The sequence below is a fragment of the Terrapene carolina genome, unplaced genomic scaffold (genome assembly GCF_002925995.2).
Source record: "Terrapene carolina triunguis isolate 2854851 unplaced genomic scaffold, T_m_triunguis-2.0 Scaffold210, whole genome shotgun sequence".
NCBI lineage: Eukaryota > Metazoa > Chordata > Testudines > Emydidae > Terrapene > Terrapene triunguis.
The window spans coordinates 11,238,515-11,262,300 of NW_020664561.1; the positions used below are offsets into that span (position 1 = coordinate 11,238,515).

The 23,786-nt window shown below is 44.3% G+C and overlaps 1 protein-coding gene across 2 annotated transcripts in view; it reads left to right on the top strand.

Annotated features, from left to right (window-relative positions):
- Positions 1–23,508, top strand: part of LOC112105877 (ras GTPase-activating protein nGAP) — a 275,040-nt gene extending 251,532 nt beyond the window's left edge. The window contains exons 12-18 of one of the 2 annotated variants that reach the window (XM_026655476.1): positions 2–203; positions 3,053–3,252; positions 4,313–5,174; positions 12,017–12,151; positions 14,621–14,823; positions 15,385–15,472; positions 22,005–23,508. In XM_026655476.1, the coding sequence (XP_026511261.1) occupies positions 2–203; positions 3,053–3,252; positions 4,313–5,174; positions 12,017–12,151; positions 14,621–14,823; positions 15,385–15,472; positions 22,005–22,169 (1,855 nt within the window). In that variant the 3' untranslated portion in view covers positions 22,170–23,508. The remainder of the gene's footprint in view (position 1; positions 204–3,052; positions 3,253–4,312; positions 5,175–12,016; positions 12,152–14,620; positions 14,824–15,384; positions 15,473–22,004) is intronic. The other variant, XM_026655477.1, reaches the window with a different exon arrangement.
- The last annotated feature ends 278 nt before the right edge of the window (positions 23,509–23,786 follow it).

The following is a 23,786-nucleotide window of genomic DNA, read 5'->3' on the forward strand; positions in this document are numbered from 1 at the left end:
GGTTTGGTAATAAAGAGGAGTACATGGCCTTCATGAATGATTTCCTGGAACATGAATGGGGGGGAATGAAGCGCTTTCTGCTGGAGATCTCTAACCCAGACACCATCTCAAACACCCCTGGGTTTGAAGGCTACATTGATCTGGGCAGGGAGCTCTCAGTTTTGCACTCCCTATTATGGGAGGTTGTGTCCCAACTTGATAAGGTAAAGCAGGCTCAAGGGCTGGGAGGGTGGATTCTGCAATAGTACCATAGCAACTGTCAAAACCAGGAAATACCCAAGTCCTATTTTAGGGGGAACTTTCTAAAGTTCAGTAACTCTTTAGAAAAGTATGTGACTGTGGTGTTGAATATTTATCCTTTCAATGATTCCAGATCAAGGCCTAGCTCCTGCAAGACCTGTGAGGCCTTGAACAGGATGTGCAAGGTAGTTGTGCTCCAGCACAAGTGTAAATGCTTTGCAGAGGCTGGGTGTTCAGTGTTGTCCTCTGCACAGTGATATGAAGCCTCCCTGAACACCCACTCCCTTACTCACACCTGTGCAGGGTAAAAAGGGCTGGGCATGGATGGAGAATGGGAATATCAGTGGAGACAACTCATTGCTGCACATTCCCTTCTTAGGCTTTCCTCCTCCTCCCAGATTGGAATAGTTTAACAGCAGTGTTTTCATTAAGGGCCTGAGCCAAAGACCATTGCAGTCTCTGGGAAGCTTCCTGCTGATTTCAACCAGCTTTGGATCAGATTTAGCATAAGATCAGGTTCCCCATGTATGCCCTGTCCCATTCTTATTTTTACATGCCCCGCATTGTGCATGATGAAGCTGATTCTCTAAGAGCCAACACTGCAAGCTCCTGAGATCTGAAAACCAGGCGGTGTCTGTTCTGCTACCTACACCATCACCGGTAATGGACATTCTGTCATCAGCCTTTAGCTGGCAAATTGGCTGATGCATGAGACAGAACAGACTCCGGCTTGCTTTTCCCTAGCCATTTGGGCTCTTCAGAGCCAATAGAATTAAAAACTGGTAAGTAGAGAGAGGACTCAGACACAAGGAACAGAGTTCTTGAATAAGATTTTGCCATTTTTACATGTTTACAAGCGTTTGGCTATTATTCCCATCACACTGCAGAGTTTCAAATCCGCATTATGTTGTCTGCAGTCCCAGATTCCATTTACACCGTACCTGTCAGGTCTTTTCTTTTCAAATTGGAGATGAGTTGGTCTGCAGAGAGCTGCTAATAATATTTTGTTACTACAAAGGTTTGGAGAAATAATGATTTATTCAAAGATTTATTTCCTACTGGTACAGTATAAAATTATTTGTGTTGGTGTAGTAGAGTAAATCTAAATGCCCTTGATGCATGAAGATAAAAACACACATTTTAGTTTGATAAGGATTTTTGGATTTGTTTGTCAGTTTCCCGTCTACACTCATACATTTTTGCACTCTAAATGTCATATGCAGTAAAATCTCTCCTACAAAGACTGCTTTCCTGAGGCCACTGGAATGACTACCTGAACACAAATGGGCAGATCCTGAGTTCATGTACAATGGGCTATTGCCAGTTTACCTCAACTGAAGATCTGGCCCAAAGACTGAAAGCTTCTGGCATTGCCAGAAGGAAAAAGAAGGGAAAAATCCTCTTTAGAACTGAACTGGACTGGACTTATGAATTTGCCGGTATGAGATCTTATCTCATAGTTACTGGGGGCTGGGAACTGCTCTCAAAATGCAAATAAGTGGTACATGGCTTGAGAGTGGAGGTAGGAAGCGGATACAGTATTAAGCCAGCGTATACTATGCTCTTTTCCCAGTGCAGATGTCTCAATATATCCTAACAGGTTTGGGGAAAGGGGTTTTGTTTGTGCTAAAATGGGAATTAAGGGTTAATGTTACACTACCATGTTGCTTCACTGTGGGCAATGATTACAGGGACTAGGAAAGGGAATATATTAAGTTACCAGGAAAAGCTGGAGGTTTTAATAAAGGAGAAATAATTGGGAGAAACAAGTGGGTGTAAAGTAACTTTCCACTGTAGACAACTGATTGGATGCCTGTTTCTGGGGGGGGTGGAACCTGTCTTTCACAGGAAGGTAGTCTTTGTAATGAGCTTTACTGTGTAATAATACCTCCCTTGCCCTCTACCCGCACCCCTACCAGTGGCAATGTGTAGATGCCAAAGTCACCTTATAAACTCAGGGTAGATTTCCGGAGAAGAACAGAAAATCTGAACAGCAGCCTCCACCACAGGGATATAGTGTTGGTAGAACTCCGCTTTATGGTCAGTTGCTGTTGTGTAAGGTCTTGCCAGACTTAAGTGTAACGATGCAAGGTGGTAACTAGGCGCTAGTCACTGGCTGAAATGAAAATATTGGGTTGGATGTTACTGGAGTTTCCATGCACTGGGGTGAATGTTACTGGAGTTTTCATGCCGTTAATTTTAATTTCATTTGAAGTGGTGAAAGCCATGTTAGTTCCCAGCTTTTGATAGCACCTTGGTACAAAAGATGGCATCAGTGTAGAATGCCAAAAGGAGAAGGCTGATGAAATGGAAACCTCCCTCCCCCAAACCCTTTCAATTCTCTCCTGGATCCCCTGAATGCAGTCCCCCCCTTCTCTGTTGGCATGCATTTCTTTTACCACATGACCCCTTTTGCCTGGAAAGTTCCCTCCCATTAGCTGATTCTGTAGTCTCTGAATTCCCATTAATTAGTAGTTACTATAGTTTTTAACTTGACTCCACCCTGGATTTAGTTTGCTTTGCATGACAGTTTTGCGTTGGAATGGCAATAGTTTGGTTTTATTGAGCATGAATTTTATTTTTGGGAGTCAATCCTAATTTCTTTTCTATTTCCTTTTCTTTCCTCAATGTCTGCTGCACCCTGTTTCGTCTCCTTCATTCATCTCGTCGCCGTGGTTACGCTGCTCCGTAACAATGCATTATGGTCCTGCCACACCCACACACAAACACCCACCCTCCTTCCTTCCAACCTCCACCCCTCTGCATCGTTATCAAAAAATGGCGGATGTCGCGGTGCTTATTGTCCAATCAGGGTGAAAATTCCTTCCTACAGGCGACCGTGGCAAAACTTGGACCCCTCCCTCGCATTCTTGCTGACATCACCAAGTCAATGACCAATCCTACGCCAATACAGCAGCAGCTGCGGCGTTTCACGGAGCACAGCTCTAGTCCAAATGTCAGTGGCAGTCTCTCCTCAGGGCTTCAGAAGATATTCGAGGACCCCACTGACGGGTATGTAACAGCCAGGGTTCAAGAGCAGATATGAAGCAGAAGGGATATAGGATCGGGCATGTTGTAAGACTGTGTTAAGAGAACCCCTGTCCAAGCATAGTCGCCCCAAATTTATAACTAGGTACGTGCTACGACTCAGAATTGCTATCTGTAGTAAGGAGGACAGGATCCCACTAAGATATGCGAGGACTAGTGCTAAGACATGTAACCTTTGCACTTAGCCAGGATGCTGGGGTTTGCCTAAAGTCAATGACTTAGGATATTAAAAACCAAACCTTATACCACTGGCTAACCTGGGTGAAGTACAGTGAGATGGAAAGATACTAACAATGTGTAGCTCAATATAAATCCTGTAAAGCTGACTGAAATATCTCACTCTAGAGATCAGATTACCTTTCCAATAGCATTGAGAAATGCATATTATAGTTAGGCTGAGGGAGAATGAAAATATTAGAATAGCAAAAATAATCTGTTCTGTATTTAGTGTTACATTTCTCACCTTGTAATTGTTACAATTCTGGAGAGCTCCAGCAAAAAGCCTGGTGATGGCTGAAATGCATGAGAACTTGCAACCTAGTGGTTTATCTGTCAATGCTTTGTGCTGCCAAGTGTAAGGCTCTGTTTTGTGTCTCAGATGTGTCTACTTTCTGGGCCTTCAGCAACTCCTGCAATCAGTTACATGTTCAGACAGATTGAATAGGTATAGCCTCAAGTTCTGGGAGGCTGAGGAAGAGTGAAATGAAGTCTGGACTGGTTTGGAATCTAGCTGAAAAATAGCAATGTCCGAGGGGGCAGAAATCAGTGGGAATGGTTTGAGTTTTACCTGTGAGAAGATAGGCAGTTCTTAAGTAAGGCTTTATTCTTAAAGCTAAACTAATTGGAGACGTGTGTATTGTGACTTGAGAAAAGTAAAAAGCTTCATAAAAGGAAATAATCTAGTTCCCTGAGGCTTTTTTAGAGAGAGGGAAGGGGGTTAATTGATGAAGAAGGGCATCTCTGGGACAGATTGACTGGGGTTGTGGCTGGTTAAAAATTAACCAAATGCCTATCTGCTCCACAGTGACTCACATAAACTGAAATCTCCAACCCAGGAAAATATAGATGGGTATTTTCGAGGAAAAACCTTACTGTTGGTTCAGCAGGCATCCACCCAGAGCATGACTTACTCAGACAAGGACGAGAGGGAGAGCATACTGCCCAATGGACGTAGCGTCTCCCTCATGGACCTGCAGGACCCCCACGCAACTCACAGTGATCACACATCCATCCTGCACGATGTGCCTTTGCGTCTGGCAGGCAGCCAGCTCTCTATAACACAGGTGGCCAACATCAAACAACTGCGGGAGACTCAGAGCACGCCGCAGAGCGCTCCCCAAGTAAGGAGACCGCTGCACCCAGCCTTGAATCAGCAGGGCAGCCTCCAGCCCCTCTCCTTCCAGAATCCGGTTTACCAGCTCAACAACCCTCCTCCACCAATGCCAAAGGCCTCTGTGGACTCCAGCTTGGAGAACTTAAGCACTGCCAGTTCCCGGAGCCAAAGTAACAGTGAAGACTTCAAACTCAGTGGACCCAGCAACAGCAGCATGGAGGACTTCACCAAACGCAGCACACAGAGTGAGGACTTTACCAGGCGGCACACTGTGCCAGACAAGCATGTACCTATGGCACTGCCCCGCCAGAACAGCACTGGGCAGGCACAGATCCGTAAAATGGACCAGGTTGGGTTGGGCGCCAGGGCCAAAGCACCACAGTCCTTGCCACATAGCGCTTCCTTGCGGAGCACAGGGAGCCTGTCGGCAGCTTCAGGTGCAATGGTGACAGAGCCAGTTCAGAATGGGAGCCGGTCGCGGCAGCAGTCCTCGTCCTCCAGAGAAAGCCCTGTCCCCAAAGTGAGGGCAATTCAGCGGCAGCAGACGCAGCAGGTAGGAACAAAATCCTTCTCCCAGATTTTGTCCATTCTCTGTATTTGTAGCCCTCTAAGGTAACTGCCCACTTCAACATTTTCCACTTACTTTATTTAAATGTGAAACAAGAAATGTGAACTGATTCTAGTATTATGTGAGGAGAGGCTGGAATGGGAAGGGGCAGCAGGCACAGGTTGTGGTTTGCCTTGCTACCATTATTAGCTTGGCCAGCAACTCTCACTTGTTAAAAAAAAAATGAGCACAAGATAATCAAATTAAGATTTTAAAAAACTGTGTTTTCAGTTTATCTTCACAATAGGAAAAGTGACAAATTTGTTCAAAGAAACAAAAACTGAAGAATTTCAAGAGCAAAAACTTTGTTTCAAAAGCCAGTTGAGATGGCTGAGTTACAGTATATTTGCCTACTTAAGAGGAGGGAAATGAATCGATAAGAATAGCATAGAATCCGTGTTGCCCAACTGCTAAGCAAATGCAATATTCTCATCAAGTATAAAGAAATGTATATTTCATCACAACCCAACAACCTTAGCTCCGACCTCCACTACTCTGTCATCAGTAATATCAGAATATGAACAAAATGGAAACACTTAATAGAAATATATATTTACCTATGTCTAATGCATATTGATTGGCCTCATATGCAAATCCACATACACCTCTACCTTGATATAACGCTGTCCTCGGGAGCCAAAAAAATCTTACCGCGTTATAGGTGAAACCGCGTTATATTGAACTTGCTTTGATCCACCAGAGTGCGCAGCCCCGCCCCCCCGGAGCACTGCTTTACCGCGTTATATCCAAATTCGTGTTATATCGGGTCGCGTTATATTGAGGTAGCGGTGTGCTTAATTTTACCAGAAGTCAATAACATTATGCATGTTTCATCTTACACAATTTTGTTCTTAACAAACAGCAATTATATAGTATTGAACAAAAAAAGTGTCTGATAAATATTTTAACTGATGTGTACAATGTAATGGTATCCCATAAAATGAAATACTTAAATACTGAAATTAAGATAGTCCATACAAATGCCCAACAGTCCATAGCACAACCACCTTAACTCTGATCTATGAAGATGTCCTGTATTCATTTCTCTGCTCTAGGTTAGAACAGTGCATTTCTAGGCAGTTTAAGGTTTATGATGTCCTAACTGTTAATATCCTTGCTTTTAAGTACTTGAGTTTTGTAGTTTATGTGAAAGCTAAGTATATTGTTGTCATTCAATGACCTTATCTGGCTTTGAAATGAGGCCCTGGGATATATTAAAACCAGCAGCTTGAATTGCATAGGGAAGCAGAAAGGAAGCCACCGCAGTTCTCTGACAACAGCGGTTATGTGCTCATGCTGACACAATACGTAGACACTAGCTGAATCTTCCAGGTGGTCTTTGCGGGTAGGTCCAAGTAAAGGGCACTGCAGTGTCCCATCCTGGAAGTCACAAAGGTGCGAGTGAGGACTTGTGGCAAGGAAAATCTACAACCGCTTAGGCTTGGTTTACACTTAGAAATGTTGTCAGCAGAGCTGTATTGATTCAGAGTGTGAAAAAAAGTGCACCCCTAACTGGTAGTGGTATGGCAGCTGGTAGTGCAGACTCCACTTATACCAGCACAGCAAAAAGTCCTTTTGCTGGTACCGCTGTACTGGCAAAAGAGCTCATTGCTGGTATTAGCTGCATCTCCACCAGGAGAGCCTGTTGGTATCGCTCTACCAGTATGTATCTACACCAACAAACCCTTTTAAATGTAGACGAGGCCTTTAGCAATGTATGGGAGAAAAAGCAGGGCAACCCATACCTGGTATCTGGGAACCCGAGAACAATCAGTGCTTGAAAACTACCATATGGTGTCTGGCTTTCGCTACTGTAACTGAAATCAGAAAATATTGAATCACAAAGTCAAGCTTATTAGGCAATTATATTTATACCAAAGAATTGAATCCCATATTGTTTAAAGTTTTTTATATTGTTTGTGTGCATATCCCTCATTTTGGGTGCTTCTCTTGTATGTGGGTATAGGCGGGTTGATAGATACAGTATGTTGGATGGTACCATATATTATATGTTTAAACCACTGCTGGGGGGGCAGGAATCTTCAGCCCAGTATAATAGGAGCTGTACTTGGAAATCCACTAACTGCTCTTCTAATGCTTCGGCTGCCAGGTGAAACAGTGTGCGTGTTCTGCTGGTAGCTTCATTTTGTACTGCAAGTAGTGCCTTATCGGAATTCCCTCTGGAAATAGTTAGTTTCCTTAAGACCTTTTACTGGAAATGGCTAGAAAAATAAACACACACTTACTTGAAGGCAGTGGGGCGGGGAAACAAATAGGCTGTTTTTAAACCAGCCTTTTAAAAAATATTACTGACCCTTTTCTCCAGCACGTACACGTGCATATGGGCATGCATGGGAAAACCTACAGCCACTGCCCTTTGCGTGTTTGAGAAATCCCCAGTTGGCTGTTTACAACTTCTTGGATAATCTCCTTTCGGGTCTGTTTCATCTTGAGGTACTGATCGCCATATTCCTAGGAAGTAAAGCAGTTTCCTCCACTTGCTTAGAAATGACAGTCAAAGTGATGTCACAAACTTTCCTCCTCTATCTACCATCTCCTTTTATCCTTCAGCCATGTTGATGCCTATAGCTATGGTCAGCTTCAACAGACTACATTTCCACTGGCCCTGTAGATTATAAAAGTTGAGTTATATGTGTCTGCCCAGATTTCCACCCTTCCTTTTCTACACTGACTCTTTTCACCAGTACAGTTAGTTTCCTTGCTCCCAGTTCAGTCACAAATATCAATCTGGTCTATTATTGGTATCCCAGACAACTGAGGAGCTTCTTGAGCTGTTCTGACTTCAGTGATCAGCCTGTTCTTGAAGCAAATTCCACTGCATATTTTTAATTGCAAATATCACTGTGGAATTCTTTTTCTGGCTTAAAAAAAAAGTTGGGTGAGTTCTCTCTGAGTGTTGCTTTGTGGGTATTTGTCATTATCAACCTCTTTGCAAGTTTCATATGTTTTTGAGCACAGAGCAGGGCTGTTTGCTTGTCTGGGAGACGTTAGCTTCTGTCTTTCCATTTAGTGAGGAGGTGGGAGATAGAATTTTCAGAGAAATTTTGGTATTGAATAAATTTCCCTCTCTGGCCTCTTTTCTGCAATATTGTCACTTGGGACTCTTGTTAGTGTTTTCAAATTGCATCTTACCCTTTGCCACCTGCTTCTTTGTTGGTGTCCTAACTGTCCATGCTTTTGAATTTGATTTCTGAAAATATTCCATTCTTCAATTTAAAAGTTAACTGGAAGGATATGCTGGTGAGCCAGAGGTCTAGAAGGAGGTCATTAATGCAGTTTGCCCTGACCCTTGTGCGATCTTATCCCTACAGAACCAAAATAAAAAGCAATTTTGTTTTTGTTAAGGATCAAAATCCTTCAAGCCTTCTAGCAGTTCCCAGTGGCTACAACAGTATTTACTCCTGAGAGGTGCTGATTGGTGGCAGAGCTGCCCGTGGTCCATGTTCTCTCTGCTGTCTCTGTCTCACAGCAAATACTGTCAAGAGAAGTCTAACTGCAGGAGGATATGTATAAAGTTGGGTCACTACTAATAGCAATATCAGTCATGCTGCCACCGAGAAGGTTATTAACCTTTCCACCACAAATTTCTCTCTTTCGGGGCAGAGGGCCTCCATCTCTGTCAAAGCCCTGAAATTCTCTCTGACCCATCTCTACACCCATCACTGCCAGGGCTCCTTGTTGCTAGAATCAGCATGTCATTGTTGGCAGACCTAAGGCATCCCCTAGACCAATGGCTGAGTCACTGTGTCAGCAGCACTCTCAGCCCTTGAGCATGCGACTAAGAGCTAGTCTACACTGGCAATGCTAAAGCACTGCTGCGGCAGTGCTTTAACGTGGCTTGTGTGGTCACGGCACTCTTAGCACTCTTAAAAAAAACACCTCCATGAGGGGCGTAGCTCCCAGCGCTGGTGCACTGTCTACACTGGAGCTTTACAGCGCTAAAACTTGCTGTGCTCAGGAGGCTGTGCTCACACCCCTGAGCGAGAAAGTTGCAGCACTGTAAACTGCCAGTGTAGACAAGACCTAAGAGAGACTGGAACTGGAAATCATACCTGGATGTCTGACCTGATACGAGGCTGAGCAAACTCTTATTGTAAAATATTATAACTCCCCTATAAAATATGCTTCCCTGAAACCTAGCAAGCAAGATCTCAGCCCAGCAGCTCATTCACTTTTTAAAATACTAAATGAGACAACAATCTGAAATTCTACAGACCATTACTTAGTATGTGAAGCTAGTTAAGTGCCTTTGTGCATTTGAGAAGGAGGGGTAAAAATGAAAGGGAGGACATTGACCCATTTGGACTCATAATTTAGCTGATTTTAAATGATTATAATGTGTTGGGGAATGTCCCCTGCTCCTCAGATATCCATATTTTTAGTTTACCACTATTCCACTAAGAAATTAAAACAAAAAACCTACATTCCTCCAGCAAAGCCAGTGGCCATCGCTCATATCAGACCTGGATAACTACATCACTCAGTGCTCTGTTGCCATCCAGGCAAGGTAGCTAATAAACACTGTTCTCATACACCTGTGTAGTCGGACACCCCCTTTTGCATTCATGGAGAGATTTTGGCATCCAAAGCCCTCCACGTAAAGGTTCCAGAGCTTCATTCTAGATCCCCATGTTCTGCCCCTGTTGCACAGCAGCAGCTTGCTGAGTACCCTCAGCCTTTGTGAGGCATAGTCTTCTGGGGCCTCACTACATTATGTCCCTTTTTGTCTTCTCTTCCCCGTGGCAGGCTTGTGGACTTTGGCTGGGAACCTTGATAGAGACTGGTAAGAGCAGCTGGGCCCTAACAATAGCGCTCACTGCCTCAGATGCAGCACCACCTCTCAGCGCATAGCTGGCCCCAGTGGGAAAGTACACTCAGCTGCTCGAAAGGGATCACACGTAGCTGCTAACCTGGAGAGGGGTGAGAGTGGTTTCCAGTGGTTCTACTGTATCGGCAACGGCTCCAGTGGGGAAGAGACTACAGTAGCCTCCACCCCCCCCACCTCAAAGCGCCCAGCCCAGCCCACAATGGTCCGCTTTTCTTGTCTGTCTGAAGCAGTAACATAGGAGATGTAGGTCGTGTGGTTGATCAGACTTTGACTCAGGACTGCCTCCTTCCTAGAGTAAGCCCCTCCACATTAACAACTAGCCACTTCACCATACAGTATGATCCCTCACCGTCCGCTCTCCATCAGTGCTGGCTGAGTATGCCCGCTCTGTGGTGTAGCTCTAGGCACTTTTTATAGGGAAGAGTTTGAGTGCCAAAATTTCAGCAGAGCTGCCATAGTTATCCATATTCTCTCTGCTCAGGACCAAGGACCCTTGGTAATAGGAAGGTATATTTATAGAGCAGAACAAAATTGCCTTATCCCCAGCAATGTGCTGATATTGTCCTTAATACTGCTTCTGAAACAAGGCATCAAATTGCCATGTTAACAGAAAAAGGAAAGCAGGCCGGGAAAGAAACTTTTATTTTCAAGTTTCACAAAGGGGGAGCTGGGGAAATAAAGCAATGTTGCTCTCCCAACAGCAATATTTCCCAGAATTTAGAAATTCTGGCGTCTCACTTCAGGGCATCTGTGCCCATATTCTCTTCTATGGTCCAACAAGGGCACCCATCTTTCCCTTCTGACTGGGGTATCTCCAGGCTGAACAGTTCCCTGCCTTCACCGTTTTGTTCCTAGCAAAGGCAAGCTGACCTGCTTGTCTTCACTTCATAGCAGGTTAACAGTGTGCCTGCCCCCATGTGTAGGTTCCACACAGCTCTTTTGGTGCACGCCTGTTTTATCCTTAAGATAAAAGCACTACAAAGAAAACATATTAAAGACCATACAAGAACCTACATGATTATTAATAAGCTTACCTGAAATCACCCCAACCCTACCATGGGCTCTGGCAGGAGCAGGCCTTAACACCTCACCTAAGGGGTTTTTGGGGGGCTTCAAGGGCTGATAACCATAGGAATTACATTAGCATCTCCCTCCTCCTAGAGGAGTTACATACAGTTCCACAGTAACACACACACAATTGCATTTTTAATACAATGAACCACAAAGGTATTAAAGAAAAATTGTATCTCAAGTTAAGCGCCTCACTTCTTCAAAGTAACAAACCTGCCATTCACAAACAAGCTACAAATAAAAACTTCCTCGCCTTTCGTGCTGTGTGAGGGGGACTGAGACAGCCTTACCAGGAAGCTAGCTAGCAGAAGGTGAACATGGCCAGGACCCAGTCAGTAACAAGATTTTTTTTCCATAAAAAAGAAAGTGCGTCTGCAAACACATAGCATATCGGCACGGACCAAACAGTCATCTCTTCAAATGTAAGCCCATCTCCTTTCTGAAGTGTCTTGTACTGTCTTTAATCTTCCTTATAAGAGACCTAAACCACAGTACTTCTGGACTCTGGTGTGTGTTGTCTGATTCTGTTGTGTGCATGCCTTCACTCCCCTTACTTGTCCTTAAGGAGTATGGAATTGTTTTAGGAAGATGACTCTGATTGAGGGGAAAGGGAAGCTGTGTGCATGGGTTTAATGCAGAGAGGGGTCTTTCTGCATTAAACTTTTCCTGGATGCACTGATGGTTAGAGGGGTTGAAGTATAGTATGTGTCTGGAGTGTCTCTGGAAGAAAGTAGCGATGGTGAGCCTTTGATACTGCTGGACTCACGATGGCCTTCTCCCTCCATTTTTCTCCTCTGAGTAACTTTGACTGTAGAGCCAGGCAGTATGTGATTTCTTTGACAAATGCTTACAGCGCTCTCTGCTCCAGGTTCAGTCACCTGTGGACTCAGCCACAATGTCACCAGTGGAAAGGACAGCTGCATGGGTTCTGAATAACGGGCAGTATGAAGAGGAAGAGGTGGATACAGAGCAGCATCAAGATGAAGTCAAGCATGCTGAGAAGGTAATTGCAGTGTGCATTCACCAGCCTGAGCTCTTAGACCTGAGGCTTCCACTCAGCAGGCTGAACTGTTCAGAATGGTGGCATACCCTATTGTGCCAGAATCATGCTTTCAAATGCAGCTGTTACTAGCCCAGTGTTCCCTTCCAATGTGAAGAGGGATTTTTTGTATCCCCATCCTGTAGAGGCTACCCCACAACTAGTACGTTACATGGTTTCTGACCAGAGATCTAATACGGTTCATAAGCATGTTGGGATGGTTGCAAGCTTTGTTTGAAACCATTGTCAAACACATCTACAGACTAAAACAGCATAGGCATGGGCAGAGCCTTGTAAATACACCTTGCTGTTTACCTCCATCATATTTTAAGACTGAAAATATCATATTGCCTCTATTTAAATCCATGGTACGCCCACATCTTGAATATTGCGTGCAGATGTAGTCGCCCCATCTCAAAAAAGTTATATTGGAATTGAAAAAGGTTCAGAAAAGGGCAACAAAAATGACTGGCGGTATGGAACAGCTTCCATATGAGGAGTGATTAATAAGACTGGGATCTTTCAGCTTAGAAATGAAACAACTAAGGGAGGATATGATTGAGGTCTATAAAATCATGACGTGTGGAGAAAGTAAATAAGGAAGTGTTATTTACTCCTCATAACACAAGAACTAGGGGTCACCAAATGAAATTAATAGGCAGCAGGTTTAAAACAAACAAAAGGAAGTATTTTTTCACACAACGCACAGTCAACCTGTGGAACTCTTTGCCAGAGGATTTTGTGAAGGCCAAGACTATAACAGCATTCAAAAAAGAACTAGATAAATTCATGGAGGATAGGTCCATCAATCGCTATTAACTAGGGTGGGCAGGGATGGTGTCCCTAGCCTCTGTTTGCCAGAAGCTGGGAATGGGCGACAGGGGATGGATCACTTGATGATTACCTGTTCTGTTCATTCCTCTGGGGCGCCTGATATTGGCCGCTGTCGGAAGACAGGATCAGGGCCGCCCAGAGGGGGGGGCAAGTGGGGCAATTTGCCCCTGGACCCCTGTGGGGCCCCCACGAGAGTTTTTCGGGGCCCCTGGAGCGCGGTCCTTCACTCGCTCCGGGGGCCCCGGAAAACTCTTGTGGGGCCCGGGCCCCCGGAGCTTCTTCCGCTCCGGGTCTTCGGCGGCAATTCGGTGGCGGGGGGTCCTTCCGCTCCGGGACCCACCGCCGAAGTGCCAGGTCTTCGGCGGCAATTCGGCAGCGGGGGCCCCCTGCCGCCGAAGACCCCAGGCCCCCTGAATCCTCTGGGCGGCCCTGGACAGGATACTGGGCTAGATGGACCTTTGGTCTGACCCAATATGGCTGTTCTTATATAAATCATGTCATTTAAATATATTAGATGCTGTTAGTCTCATTTTCTGTTATTTAAAGTAATGCTGCTACTAGGATATTCTACCAGCTCTGTGTTCTAATGTTTGTATGAATTTTAGGGGTCATGAAAATGAGTCTGGTTATTAGCCAGAGCAAGGGTTAATGTGGGCACATATTATGCAACCTAGACCAACAATAGCCTTCATGTTCTTCCTGGGCTTCACCTGATCAGAATGCCAGTTGTTAAGATTGTGTAAGAGTTTGGTGTTGTGCACAAATGTCCACCCTTTTTTTACATCTGTAATTTTCAAAGATGATTTGAAGAAATGTGGGTCTCCTGACGTGTCAGTGGTGTAGTGTGTTCCTGGGCGTTTAATTGTCATGTCTATTTATAGCAACAATATGCATTATTTTCCAAATAGGTATGCAGGCATACAGGTGCCACAGTGACGGGGGCCATACAAGTTCCTAGATAAATTTATTGGTTTTGGGGCAAAAATAAAAATAAAGTAGAGTTTTAGGAATAATGAAGGACCTATAAAGGGAGAGTGAAATGTATGGAGGTCAATTCCATTGTTGGAGGGAGAATTACCGGAGGGAGCAGTCAGGAGAGAGAATGGAACTTCAGCAAAGTAAACGCCGCAAAGGCTCTGTCGTATAGTGTGTTAATGTGCAAGGCATCTGGACATCTAACTTCAAACTTTGATTAGGTTTTAACGGAAAATGAGTTGTTTGGATCCTAGCCTAATCCATAGTGGAAGTTTGTTCACATCAGAAAACCACCGTACAGATAGGCACTATTAGCACCTGTTAGTGAGCCTATTCGGAGTAGCTAGGGGCTGTACAGTCAGGACTGAGGCACAGAGGCAGAGTGTGTGGGTGCGTAGCGGGGGTGATGTAGGGCAATATTAGAAAATGTTAGAGTTGTATGGGTAGAATTTTACGTTATGCTAGTCCATAGTTGGCCGTAGTGATTGGTTCTAGCCCTTCCTGTCATTTCCTTCATTTTCTGTGTTATTAAAGAGAAAAATGCACACCTCACCAAAAATATCTGAACTCCTCTATCTAGTTAGCCCTTTTGTTTCTGATTCTGTCCTTCACTCCTGCCTGCAGTACGAGCAAGAGATAGCAAAGCTGAAGGACCGTCTGAAAGTGTCAAGCCGCCGATTGGAGGAGTATGAGCGGCGTCTTCTGGTGCAGGAGCAGCAAATGCAGAAGCTGCTGATGGAATACAAGACGAGGCTGGAAGACAGTGAGGAACGACTACGCAGGCAGCAGGAGGAGAAGGACAGTCAGATGAAAAGCATCATTAGCAGGTGAGAGGAGAGTGCCCTTTTTGAAAGCTTTGGTGGAAAGCATGGAAACTCTGTAGAGACTGAAGAAACCCAGTTGATTAACTTATTCCTTTGTGACAAGAAGAGCATGATATTTTGCAGGCAGGCAGCTCTTGTCCTCAGTTAAACCCCACAACACTTCGGAAGTGGTCTCATCCCCCTTTTACAGATGGAGAAACTGAGACACAGAAGTTAAGTGACTTGCACGCAGAGCTGAGGAAAGGATCCAAGACCTTAACTCTCAAGTCTCTGCTCTACTCATTAGAGCTTTGGAAGAGGGAAGGAGCTCCTCTTGAAGTGTGGGCTCCAAACACTGGAATCAGTGGTCCTGTCACTGTTCAGAGCTGTTGAATTTTGGCATTGTTCTCTGTGTAAGGATTGAGTTTAGCCAATTGAAGTTGACAGAGGGGCAAATCGACTGCAGAATATTCCTCTTAAAAGGAAGAGAGCCATTTGTTGGGCTGACTTGTTTGAGCTACAACTGCATTGTCTGAAACACTCTAGAATTGCATTAAGATTTCCTGATTTCTTTCAATTTCCCAGGCTAATGGCGGTCGAAGAGGAGCTGAAGAAGGATCATGCTGAAATGCAAGCAGTCATTGATGCAAAGCAGAAAATTATTGATGCACAGGTAAGGAGTTTTGGATCTCCAAGAACAAAGCATTTCTTGTACAGAAACCATAGGCCCCATCCTTGTGCAGCTGCCATGTCAAAATCTATTAGATAGCTCTCAGCATTATTGTCTCACTCCCAAACCAGCATCAGTCCATGGCACTGAACATACTACTTGCCTCCTTCATGGAGAGAATTCTGCTTTCACTCAACAAAGACTACAGCATTCAGCACCAGTGTGATGCAGTGCATTATGGGGTTTACTGAAGCCTCTAAGAAAGAAGTGAGCTCTTGCTGTGTAGCATTGCACAATATTCTGCTAGAGTGTTGTGTTTGACTTCAGCTGACTGTCTGTTGTCAGTCTTGGAATAATGCCTACTGTGGCATGAATCTCCAGTGCTTGCCTTGGCTGATACAGGTTAGCTGTGGGAAAGGGAACTAGTGGATGAGGCACATAGGTGTAAATAATGCAGTTCTGCTCTTCCAGTGTTTGGAAGTATTGCTTCCCTTCTGTATCAATGCTCACCCCGATAGAAACGAAGCTGATAACAAAATATACAACCAGTTTGATCTCTGCCTGCTGCATTATGCTTGTGAGACTGTTTGTCAAGTGCCCCTCATCCTCAAGGGTGTAGAAATCTCTCCTGCTTTTGTGCTTTTTAATTATTAGTGTCACTTCCTAGTTACAATTTTAAAATATTTAACTTTTCCAAAGATACATGTAACAACAACAGTATCCCAGGTGGTTTCAGAAAGTCATCTCACCATGCAGGCGGGAAGTGCCAGAACCACTGAGCTGCGCTTGGAATTTCTCTCCCTCGACATACGTAGGGTTATATATTAATCTAGCCAAAGATGCTATTGGTATATTAGAGCAGAAGTGTGAGCAAGCAGGAAAGGGTACGTGTTAGCCATTTGTTTCCATTATGGATAGCCAACAGTAATGAGACCTGTGAAACGTATGAGCTCTGTATGTGTCACTAGGGAAAATATACAATGGAAAGAGATCTCAAAGACTTCATGGTAGCAAAAACGTATTCTTCAGGAGGTTCTTTTTTGGAATCTGGGAAAGTTTTAGCCTCTGAGGAGGAACACTTGTGTGTGCTGTCCCCCAGCACATTTTCCTGTAGCTACTCCTTCAATGATGCTAGACTTGAAAACTAGAGGATTTGGGCCTATGCCGTCTAATATGAACAAAATCACTTGAGTATGGTATCTTGGTATCATTATGTTCAGCTCAAAAATATTTAGACTTCTAGGCTAAGAATATAATCCTGCTGGAATTACACCATACCTGCTCCCCATCCACCCTGCAGGATGTTCTAACTGAGGATGCCAGAACAGAAGTCATCCTCTTGTGATATAACTTAAGTGAACAGGAGAATGAAAGGCTTTCTGTGTTCACTGACACTCAAAACCTAGGGTGAGAGAACTGAATACAGGGTGCTTGCATTTCATTTTTGACTTCTGTGAAGAAAGCAGAATAGCAGACCCTTTCTTCATGCAGATGGATTGGTATTGCTTTTGATATGAGCTGATGGTGGGGAGGGGACATGAATGAAACAAGCCAATTTTCATACTTAGGTACAGTCTCAGGGTCTCATTGTCCCAAACTGATGGAGCTCAGGCATGTCCAAAAAGCAACAACCTATTAGACTTCGGGGAGGAAGGTGGATACCTGTTCTCTGACCATGCCCACGCCAACTGTCTGACAGAGGGGCCTGGGCATCCTCCTCCGAGTGGGCCATTCATCTGCTGTTTCCAGCCTGAAGTAAAGGGATGTGATCAGTGGCATACAGAGCAGTATAAAAGGCTTCTATAGATGGTCCTTGAAGATGATGGTTATGACGGGTTTGATCACAGAAATCCCCTTGGGATTGTCACCCGATGTGCTGAGACTACCTCTGAGCCCGTTTTCTCTGCCAGTTTGGGCCTCCAGAACCCTGCCTTGTTGAGCCAGACACGCCAGTCTGCTCCAACACAGACCCAGGGTCTGATCCATGCCCCCAAAGCAGCAGAGTTAACTGAAAACGGCTTAGCGAGTGCTCCTGTCTTTAGCACTCAGACACCCAGCTCCCAATGGGATCCAAACCCCAAATAAATCAGTTTTACTCTGTATAAAGCTTATACATGGTAAACTCATAAATTGTCTGTCCTCTATAACGCTGATAGAGAGATATGCACAGCTGTTTGCTCCCCCAGTTACTAATTACTTACTCTGGGTTCAATAATAAACAAAAGTGATTTTATTAAGTATAAAAAGTAGGATTTAAGTGGTTCTAAGAAATAGCAGACAGAACAAAGTACGTTACCAAACAAAATAAAATAAAACATGCAAGTCTAAGCCTAATACATTAAGAAACTGATTACAGATTAAATCTCACCCCCAGAAATGTTCCAATAAGCTTCTTTCACAGACTGAGCTCCTTCCTAGTCTGGATCCAGCAATCACTCACACCCCCGTAGTTACTGTCCTTTGTTTCAGTTTCTTTCAGGCATCTCTTGGGGGTGGAAAGGCCATCTCTTGAGCCAGCTGAAGACAAAATGGAGGGGTTTCCATGGGCCTTTTATATTCTTTCTCTTGTGGGCGGAAACCCCTTTGTTCTCCTGTGCAAAGTCACAGCAACAAGATGGAGTTTGTAGCCACCTGGGCAAGTCACATGTCCAAGAATGATTCAGCTTTTTGCAGGCCGACGCCATTGTTTACATGTTAGTTTGAACGTTCCCAGGAAAGTTCAGATATGGATTGGCGTCTCCCAAAGTCCATTGTCAGTTAAGTGTTTCTTGATTGGGCACTTACTGAGAATAGTCCTTTCTCAAGAAGGTGACCAAATGCTTCACTGAGGCTTTTTAGAATCAAACACATTGAGATACAAGTACACAGCCAATATTCATAACTTCAAATACAAAAATGATACACATACAGACAGCATAATCATAACCAGCAAACTACAACCTTTCCGTAGACACTTCCGTTGACCTCCTCTGTACAATACCTGGTGCAACCATAGGACCCTGGTTGCAACAATGATCTATATGGTCACAGTTCATGTCAATAATGTCACAATGGTGAATCCCATCTGGACTGTGAACTTGTTTTCAGGGCTTGGCCAGCTGCAATGGGGGAGTGCAAGCGCTGAGATGGGGGTGTGGAGGAGCACTGTAATAGATACAGAGAAATTGATGGGTGGGGGTCATGTAGCCAATAATCAGCCTAGAATTATCATGTTTGAGCGGAGAGGAACTTCCCCTCCCCTCTCTTTAACAGTCTATGCCAATAGCCTCTCATCCTCTGTGCAATACTGTGACAGTTCCAGGAGCAACACGATGGGGATGTTGCATGCCAGAGAAGTCTGGTCCCTCAATGTCAGCATGCAGAAGGGAGGATTGTTGTTGGTTAACCCCTCCATACTGAAGGGGTGCAATGCCCCAACATGACGGCTAGATGTTTGTGGCATGATCACTGGCAGTGCAAATTGCTTGAAGGGATCAGCCGTGTGAGACAGAGTTCTGTACACGTCCCGTACAGTAACTCTGATGTTTCAATGGGTAGGAAAAGTAACCTTTTTAAAATGGAGAGAAGTTTTCCCTTTAATCAAATTTCTTTCTCCCAGCCCAGTGCCCTCACCCCCTCCATATGGGAAACTTGGGGTTGATTTCTGGACCTCACCTCTCACCAAACCAACAAGAGCTGTGGGGGAGTGCCCAGAAAAAAGCCCAAATCAGGTTTGGAAAGGCGAGCGCATCAGTGAACCCATAGAAACACAATACCAGTAGTCCAGTCCTGTCATTGGATAGAGTTTCATGGCCATGATGCAAGGCCTTTTGTGGGTCCTCGAGCAGAAAAGGGATGTTGGCAGGGAACTCAACACCTGGTTGCAGAGGACACAATCTGAAGAACCAGATTTCTTTTACTGTTAATTGATCTGCTTCAAAGTACACTTCGAAGGAAGATTGTTCTCAGACCATGATTCGTTGGCCAGTGGGGTTTAAGGCATCAGGATAGAGAGGTAGGGAGGTCATTCTCTTTAGAGATACTTGGAACAGAACTGGATCCTGGTTTCTCATTTTCAAGATAAAAATGGATGCTAGGACATAGCAGTGAAGGACGTTGGCTTCTTGTCTTTCTTCACCACAGAATGCTTTGCAGGAATTGCTGTCTTGTCTTGTGTTCAGGGTGTGGCCTCCATTATTAAGCTATGCACAACAGTCTTGTTGTTAAACTGACTATGTACATTACTCACAACTTTACCGCACAATGTTTGTAGGTGTTGTGAATCCAGAGGCCCTCTCTGTGCTTCCCAGATTGAGAAGAGAGAGGTCTGGGTGATGGTAACCTCCTGAGAGAATAGCATAGCTGCAAAGTGACGCAACAAATCCTGCATCTTGGCAGGGGGTTAGACTAGATGACCCTTGCGGTCCCTTCTAACCCTGTGATTCTATGATTCTATGAAATAGCCCAATTGCTATTGCAAGTGACATCTCCACTGTGTTAAATTACAGGTCATAAATGGGGATGAGATAATTCAAACAGGCAAGTAAATCCAATCAGTTCTCTAGCTGAGCAGTACCCAGCCCTGGCCTGGTGCACTGACCTCCTACACATTCCAGCTCCTACCACTCCCTGCACCTAATTCATGTACATTAGGAACGTGTTTGGTTAGATTGCATTTTCCTTTGAGTGAGGTGGTATCAGCAGGGTGCATCTCCTTTTGCTCACCAAGCTCATGCCTTCAAGATTGACATTCTGGTTAAAGCTTTTCAGTTGTTCTATCCACGTTTGGTCTGAGTTTGCAGTTACCTCATGTACTGAGCATGCTCAATCAGTGCCAGAAAACACCCCAGCCTTCCATTTTTAACTCTTTGTAAGGTCAAATTTTTTTAATAGAAACTTTTCTTTTGAAAATGAAGATTGAATCGGGGGAGGGAGGGACTTCAACTTGCAGAGGAAACAGATCTCTGCTAAGTCAGGTTTAAAGGAAGAAAGAAAAATACCTATCTCCTCACTTTGGTGTGGGAGGGAAGGCTGATGCTTTACCTCTCGGATCTTGCCCCTTCGTTTTTCCCCTTTCTGGACCAGGAGCAGTGAATGATAGGACAATGAGTGGTCATGACCTGATCTTGCTATTGATCTCTACTGACCCTGTTACCTACATCAGCTCTGTTACACACACAGCTCCATCTGCAAAGGGCTGTTAAACAAGCAGCACCTAAACTCTGTTTTGTTTTGGGTCCCCCACCTTTATTCACTTGGGGAAACCCTTTGGGAAGAACAAACATTCTCCCTGATTGCACATGTACCATACAGCTGACATGCTGGGATGTGAACCTCATGGGGCTGCTGTAAAACTTACGTCTCCTGAGCAACATGTCTGAATTATCCCTTAATGTTTGTGCCTTCCGTATATCATTTTTCCTTCCCTTTGTTTCTCAATGGGCTGGGGCTGGACTGGGCAGAGACTGCATGCAGCTTTTTTAAAAATAAGAATATAAAATAAGTCAATTGGCTGGTAGCACGGAGAGCATGTTTACCTGCTGCAGTGTCCATTGCTGCTTTGTGTGGTTGCATTTTTTAAAGGCAAGACAAAAATTGCAAGCTTACTTGTACATCAGTCTCCTTGGTTTGAATCCCCCTTCTCAGTGTCCCATCTCAGATAGCACAGTTGATTTATTTTTTTATGTATTTAGTGAATTCCACTACCCTTTAGCTTCTAAATACTTTATTGCTTGAAGTGGAGGCTAGCACTTTCTGTGCCAGAAGAATTAAAACCAGAACAAGAGAACCTTTGATTTTGTAGAGTCCTGGAGCAACTCCGAGCTGGAATGGGTCTAGGAACAGTGTGGTTTGTTTGTTCGTTTGTTGTGTTTGTTGATGCCATCTCCCCGTCCACCCACACTTCCCTCTTACCCCTCCCCGCCCCCACCAAATAACCCCTTAGTTTTAGCTTTTGGCTGCTTTTCTCCTGTGTTGCTGTTGCACCCTTACCGTTGCTGGTGACTGCAGGCTGCCATTATCTGCTGTTTTAATTTCAAACATACTGTGGGTTTATACTGAGCACTCTCCATGCAGTCTTTAGAGACAATGACCCTTACATACCACCTGCACTTTTCTTTGCAAAACGAAACCTCCCACCCCTTGTTTTGCTGCTGCCTGTTTCTGTTTTCCAAATTTTCCAATAAGAGAGAAAATTCTAAATCCAGGAAGGCTTTTGTGCCTTCGACTGCCTTGTGAAAGGGCCGTAGGGTCAAAAACCTGAAATACGTAACCCCCATGGCTGGATTAGTTAACTAAGCATAGCAATGACTTATTGGCAGCTTCCGTCATGTAAAGAAACCGGGGAGACCAAACTGGGGCCATAGTACCTCCAAAAAACAGAAAGAGGCAGAGACATCCCCATTCCACAGGGAAAGCTGGTAAGGATGTATCTGCCTAGAAAGCATCTGAAGACTTGATCACAGCGCAGGCAATGGAAGTTCCTGGCAAAGAAAGGGTTTAAGGCAGTGCTGTACTGGGTGGAATGGCTTTGATTTATTGTGTGTCTGTGTTTCAGGAGAAGCGGATCGTGTCTCTGGACTCAGCCAACACTCGGCTGATGAGTGCCCTGACACAGGTGAAGGAGCGCTACAGCATGCAGGTCCGCAATGGCATCTCCCCCACCAACCCCACCAAACTTTCCATCACGGAGAATGGTGAATTCAAAAACAGCAGCTGCTAACAGGTTAGATGCTGCTGGCCATCTTCCCAGGGGCAGGGCAGAAGGAAGCAGACTCAAGAAAGCCAAACACAGATTCCTTACAGGTTTACAGAATGCTGCTAAAAGAAAAACTCTGGAGTGGGGAAATATAGCCCACCATTCAGACCAGGATAATAAGGGCAAGGGCCCTCCATATCGCTGTGTATATACATAGGGAGCCTGTTGTGGGCCGTGTACAGAAAATGCCATTGTAATATACCAAAAGGAAGTCAACCATGTAGATTTTTTTTAATTATTGCTATTTTTATTATTATTTTTTCCTCCTGTTTAAAGCACTGCAGTCCTTGGGGAGGAAGAAGAGGAAGAGAGAGGAGTGTGTGTGCGCATGTCCGGTGTGGGTGAGGGCGTGAGCGAGAGAGACAGAAGCAGTTGGTTACTTAGAAGCTGTACATATCAGGGTGATTGATACAAGCACATGGAATGAAGTGAAATATTAGTTGAATTATAAAAGAGACTCTGCCAATTTTAACCTTCTCTTCCCCAGTTCTTTAACTGAATACGAACTCCACACCCAGCCTTCATGCAGGCTTCTGAATATGCTATTGCTAGGATATAGGCAAAAGGCTATTCCAGTCTCTCTGAGCATACTGGGTAGGAACTCTTTGGAGCAGTAAGCTCATCTCCTTGTGGTCTGCCCAAAGCCAGGCTTTTCACCTAATACACAAAGGGAATTTGCAGTTTTAAAGGTGGGATATTTTTACCCCAGTTATAGTAAGGTTTGATGTTTCCTTTTTAGAGTTTACAGAACTGTAAATACCTGTGTTTTTTGACCTTCAGTCCAATTCCCAGTGTGCACACAGTCCATTGTCTCAATGCAATAGCTATCCAAATCTGTTCTCCACTCTCCATTGGAAATAATCAGGTTAGTACTCTAAGGAAAGGGCTAACCAAAGGGCATCCAGGCTCCGTGCAATAGATCAGTGAACGTAAAATAAAACTTTCCTAGTTTGTTTATATTTAACTTTGTCTTGTTCAGTTTCACTTTCACCGTTTCACCCATTGGGTTATCAGATATCACAACATCCAGAGATGCTTTCTCCAGACTATGCATGATTTTTTTTTAACATCTCCATCCCACCCAAATTAAATTTGCCTTTCTAGTAATGTTTTTTGAGTTCTGTATGTATCCAGTTTTTTGCCTAGGTGAGTTTACAGCTGAACCTCAATGTCCCCTATAATGTTGCGCTTGCGTCCCACAGGAGTAAACTTTTGCAGGATGTACATGAACGCTCATCCCGAAATTAAAAAGTGACCTTGTGGGAAGGAAGATTCTGTAATATCACGTCATACAAGATTAACAGGAATTACAGAGTATTGCCAAGTCTCGTGGTTTTACTAGCGGTCTCGGAATACTTAGTGTGTTTTTTTTCAAAGCCCCAGCTTCTGGAGTCAAATGATTGTGAGAATCTCCACTTTCAGTTTGTAAAAAAGTATGTTTTTAGCTCTTGTTATTGCAGAGAAAAGCATGAACGTGTGAATCCTAAAAACTCAACACAAAGTAAGTAAAAAGGACCCCAAACTAGACAAATTCAAATTAGAAATTAGGTACAAATTTCCAACAGTGGGGGCAATGAACTA